The sequence below is a fragment of the Pimephales promelas genome, chromosome 7 (genome assembly GCF_988280905.1).
Source record: "Pimephales promelas chromosome 7, fPimPro1.hap1.1, whole genome shotgun sequence".
NCBI classification, from domain to species: domain Eukaryota; kingdom Metazoa; phylum Chordata; class Actinopteri; order Cypriniformes; family Leuciscidae; genus Pimephales; species Pimephales promelas.
In genome coordinates, this window is record NC_142775.1 from 20,077,067 (window position 1) to 20,083,066 (window position 6,000).

At 36.5% G+C, this 6,000-nt stretch overlaps 1 protein-coding gene across 1 annotated transcript in view; it reads right to left on the bottom strand.

Moving 5' to 3' along the window:
- clybl (citramalyl-CoA lyase) overlaps positions 1-5,377 on the bottom strand; it is a 62,705-nt gene extending 57,328 nt beyond the window's left edge. The window contains exon 1 of the mRNA XM_039655268.2: positions 5,297-5,377. Within this exon, the coding sequence (XP_039511202.2) occupies positions 5,297-5,343 (47 nt within the window). The 5' untranslated portion in view covers positions 5,344-5,377. The remainder of the gene's footprint in view (positions 1-5,296) is intronic.
- Positions 5,378-6,000: the final 623 nt, after the last annotated feature.

A 6,000-nucleotide genomic window follows, 5' to 3' on the forward strand; every position in this document is an offset into this window, starting at 1 on the left:
TACTTTAGACTAGAACAATATATTTATAGGACAAGACTATACAGCTTATTACCCTTAAAATGATAAATCAACAATATTAAATAAATCACTGATATCATGCAGGATATATCATGTAGGGTATTTTTCTTGATAAGTATTACTATTATTACTTAGACATTTTATAATCGTGGATTTCGTGGAGAATCGTGGAGTCGTTTTCTGGATAGTATATATTGTAGCATTTTAATGTAATGCATTGTTTAAATGAATATTACTATTATAAATAAATTGTATATTTTTTTTTTATTAATCATGAGGTTAATGCTATTTCCAAATATTAACCTAATATGTTTTTATTATTCGGCTATTGCTATAAATGGGTATTTTATTGCTATATAATTTCTAATAATAAATGATATAACAACAATTTATTTTTAAATAAACAAAAAAAATACACATATACTGAAAAAACAAATACAAGTAAAGAATATAAGTGTATTTGTGTCAATAAAATAGGAACCTGAAACTTTTCATTGACTTTCAGGCCCTGCACTGCCTAACTGGTGCGTGACCAAAGGGCAATAATCAAACGTTGCAAACACTGACACCATGGGGACTTGGAGAGAACTGCTTCCACAAACCTGAGCATCTAAACCACTACAAAAATTCCTTCAGCTGCCATCCAAAAACTGATGTATAAGACAGAAAATGCATGTTGATTACGGTTGATCTTGGCACAGCTTGGCTCTCCCAGTCCAGGTGTCTCTCCAGACCTCTGCCTGGAGTATGATGAACTAAGCGTGGCAGACGCTGTGGCAGGAGATCATGCAAGCCAACGCACACACCTCACACTGCAGTCAGTTCACCTGATGCAAGCAGTGACTCAGTGGTCTCTACGTAAACGTTTGCAAATAATTGTTCTGTTCGGTTTAGTCACGCACACAACAAAGTTGTGGAACACCAAATTTTAAGAGCTGTTTTTTTTTTTTTTTTTTTTTGTGAAAAAATGCTGCATTTTTTTCTATTTTTTGGGAGAAAACACGTTAATTATGCATCTAAGTCAAACGAATTTCAATTTTAGCAAACTGGCTCTATGGTTCTCATCATTTTCGTGTCACTCACACGTTTAAACTCGTGTGAATCAAAGGCAAAGTTTCAACATCCCATCGCTGTTATGTCTGAAAACAGTGAATATTCCCAAAACTGTTAATTCAATCCGAGCACAAGCTCGATCGGTGAACCGCACGAGTCCAGGGGTCTGGCTCAAGAACAAGATTCTATTGTTGCATTGTTCACACATTCCTGAAAGGCCATGTTTATACAGATGCGAGTCCACGGCCTATCTGAGGAGCCGCTCTCTGGCCGAGACCCTCCGTTGATCAAAGCATTTAATGCAAGAGCAGAGGCACTTGTTTGGGTCGGTGGGGACTCAGAGCACAAATCTCCATCTGTTGGCCGTATGGACCTTCTCAGTTACCTCCGGGACAAGAACGCTGCTCCGAACTGCCATCCCTCTAACATTCAGTTTACTCAGCTGGCTCCCAATCCTGTTACCTCCCCTTTGTTTTCCCCCAGAACATGTGTTAAGTTAATGCTCTGTAACAAATTTCAAAGGCCCAATTTAGGGGGGTCAACAACAGGTAATAGACCGATATATTGACGCACTGATCTGAAATGCGAGAGCAAGACGGACGCAAAACCGATATCTGTTTTTTTCTTTTTTTTCTGGTTATACGTGAAGTGCAGAGACAAATAAACACGTCTCCCAACCTCACACACTTTATGAGGGAGCGGCATAAATAAATACAGCTTATACTTATTCCACAGTAAAACAACCTCAGGCTTGCTTTGATCACACTGGGTCAGCCGGTTAACCCACATTTCGGTTACTCGGTTCTCTGTATAGTCCGAATTTCGTTACAGTGTGGCTCTGGTTTTCCTTCGTAATTGGATTAAGGCCACACACCTCTGCTCCTGTTACCGGCACCAATCAATGTGGAAATGAGTTGTCAACACATCACTATTTACTCAGCACTCATTTATTTTTCTATGGGATGCCAAAGGCTGCACCTACACTAAAAGGCACCAGATGAGGGGGGACCGACGTCTTTGAACATTTAAAATGATCTGTCCTGTCCTGTTGACTTTGTTCGGAAATGTCACAGTCCTTCCACACACACACACACACACACACACACACAAGGAATATTAGAACAGGAAACAACAACCTAATTTATCCCTTTCATGCGCTGCCAACGCAGTTGATATAAAATTCTAACTCGGGACAAAGACGTATATTTGATCCAGTAGTTTAAAAGCAAATAATATGAACAATTAACTTGATGGCGATGGGCACAGTGGGATATTTTAAGGAATGGCATTTAGCGTTTAATAATAGTGAAAATCTTATTATATAAGCAAAAACCCATCAAGCTTGGATTCCCGAAGAGAAGTTCATTAAAAATGTTTCCTAAATGAAGGCATCTAGAACGGCACCTTTGATTTATGCTAACAAAACCCTCTAAAATCACTTTCCAGCGCTTCCAGGTATCCGAGGGCATTTGCACAGTTGCTCCTAATTGAAAAAGTTATAGTAGCACATTACACTTCATGGTTTTATAACCAGTACTATAAAGCCTTGGCAGGCCTCAAAAGGGGAAGCTGCCCATTAACTTATAGGGTCCAGGCTAGGGAAGTGTAATTGACAAGCTCTAGGCTACTTTCATCACTTGTCGAGTTCATAGCGTCAATCCATGTTTCCACTGGGATGCTGTTGCATCTTTGACATGAGGGTGTTTGTGACATATACCAGTCTGCTTCCAAGCCAGTGGCTCTCGGCTCTCCATAAAACACACACACACACGCTCACGGCCCTTGGAATTGGGTCCAGCCTGTGCAGTTAGCCATGTGTTCAAATTTCCTTCCAAGCCAACTCAGTTTGCTTTGTGGCTTTTGTGGAAGGAGAAAAAAAAAAAAAAAAAAAACACACTCACATCAACTCCCACAGTTATTAAACAAATGGGAAGTTGATGATAATCCAGATCCTATATATGTGTGCTCAGGCAAATTAATTTAACAGCGAACGTGTGAGAAATGCATTCCTTTAGAGAAGCTGAACAAATGGATTTGTCTTCAAGGGATAACAAACATGAACTGCTGGTTTAATTAACAGAGTTAAACACATCCTCCTGGATGACCTCAGGCACCGAAACTATCATTGGACGCACCACATATTCACATAATAACTGCAAATATGACAAACCCTGGCGTGACAGTCACAGTTCACACTGTACATTAGCTGGCCCATCAGTGGAGCGCCTCTGGAAATTCATCTGCTATGAATTACAGCCACCTGGCACCATGTCCTGATGACCAATGCCCAATATGGACAGATTACTGGGACCTTAAAACCATGCCTTCTTTGTAATTGACATTTAAACTGTTTGAAGTCCCTCATTAAAGTCTCTCAAGAGGAATTAGACACAGATGTACCATGTAGAAATACAGTACTAATTTGCTTTAGTGATTTTGACTGGTTGTTTAAAATACCAAAGACAAGCTTGTCGTACCTTTTATTTTTATTCTTAAGCATAGAAAATGTAATGTAATTTAACTCATCGCGTCTGAAGAATGGCGAACACACTCTATCAAAATAACATTTAAGCATGTTTTTTTTTTTTTTTTTTTCGTTTTCAGAGATTTTAGACTGTATTTACATGTTGAAAAGTGTCTTACAACCAAATAAATAAATGCATTCAATGAGAATGCTGCACATTCTATTGAATTAACCACAGGTAACTCCGATAAAGATATATAAATGGTTAAAAAAAGTTCTAGAATAATTCATTATTTTAAGTACAGTATATTAAAGAGAGAGCTGTGTAATATTACATTTTTATTTTTTTATGCAAATAGCTTATTGTTCAAAGGTTTGGGGTCTGTCTGTAAGATTTTTTTTTAATGTGCATGAAAGAAGTCTCATATGCTTACCAATGCTACATTTATTTGATCAGCAATACAGTAAAAACAGTGATGAACAATAATGTTGTAATATATTTTTGTAATTTATTCCTGTAATTTATTATTTATGTAATTTACTATTGTGATGCAAAGCTTCAGCAGCCACTGGTCAGTGTCAAATGATCCTTCAGAAATTATTCTAATATGCTGATTTGCTGCTCAAGAAAAATGTCTCATTATTATCGTTGAAAACAAGTGTGCTGCTTAATATTTTTGTGGAAACCATGATACATTTTTTTTTTAATTCTACTTTGATGAATAGAAATTTCAAAAGAACAGCATTTTCAAATAGAAAACTTTTGTAACACTATCTTAATCAATTTCATGCATTCTCATTTTCTTATAATTGCTTTTTTATTACAGTGATTTGAGAGACTTAAAACAGTTTGAATGTAAATTGCAATAAAGGCATAGTCAGGTAATCTAGAATCAGTATGGCATGCCCATGTATTTATCTATTATTTTAAATAGTTGTGTATTAAACAGGATAAGTTACAGGCAGATCATGAACAGATGACAGGTGTATTAGCAAACTAAGCGCTACTCGACACCTTACTGTCTATTTCTTCTTACATAGCTATAGAATAATTTCAACTCAAAACAATATTTGCTTTGGATTTTGCAAAGTAAGACATGGTCCTGGATCAACATATTTTGTTGATCCTGGATTCCTGTCCCAAAATGTAGTCCTTACCCAATCCCTCATAACTTTTCCCTAAAATCAGAGGGTAATGAAAGGTGAATAGCAGCACTGATGCTAACATTACTTCACCCTTCTAAGCCTAAACTTGACATAAACTGTAAAATTATCCCTTAAATCTGATTGGTTGATTGGAAAGATGTTGATCAAGGAACATATGGTACTTGGTGAAATCACGTTTACCTTTTGATAACGCACTATTCGAAATAGGGATAGAGTTTCCATTCTGCATGTCTGATTAGGAAACAGTCCGTCAAATTGACCAATAGTTTTGAACAATAATAAACCTCTGCTTTCACCAACCAATTCACATTATCTGGTAAGACATGAGCAAACGAGACACATGGAGGATTAACTTAGACGTTAGGCGTTTAATGGCAGAAACAATTCATCAGAAAGAAACAGACAAACTGTTATTCTTGTAAAGGAAAGCATCCAAAAAGGTGTCAATGTCATACTCATAAAATAGCAGTTTTGTCATGTTCTCATTTAATTTTCTCCGCTTGTTATGAATTATTAATGCAAAACCGAACAGTGTCATTAACACACAACGTATAATGTAAAGAGGGGAGAAATCTCCAGCAAGTTCAAACTTACAGCACAGATGCTCTTCTGTGAGCAGCACGTCCTAAGCGCAGCGCCATGTCTTCGGCTTCCTCACATGAGCTACTCTTATTGGCTGCCTGCGTCGTCATGTGTAAAAGTAATGATTTTGATTGGCCAGAGAAAAATGGGTGCCTACATAAGAACCGCCCTTTTCTGATTTAAAGTGGCAGGCAAACGCATTCATAAATATCCCTATAATGTTCCTTTTTTTCTTTTTCTTGTTGAATATTTACTCAGCCTTTTATATACATTTTTTTCCACCTTTTAATGTGATCTATATTATCATGTCTAGACTAGAAGTTAATGTATGTTTGGAGACAATGTTCAGGAAATACTGCTGATATTATTGCTGCAATCTACAGTATACACTGTGCACATTATGGTAAATAAAATATATACATGACTTACTACATTATGCAACTAATGCACAGGATTAATCCAGAACACAATGTGTGGGATTATACCACAATGCAATGCATTAAACTGAGCTTCCATATACAATGTGGTGCATAAAGTAAAATCAAACTTGAATTTTAACAAAACTTGACTCATTACCTAAACTCACTGAGTTGCATTTTTTTTTAACCCAGAACTGGATTTCAATTCAAAATATTTTTGTTTTATTTAAATTTTTATAGTAGAATGTCACTCACTAAATGTAATACATATTACATGACAACAATTTAGGCACACTA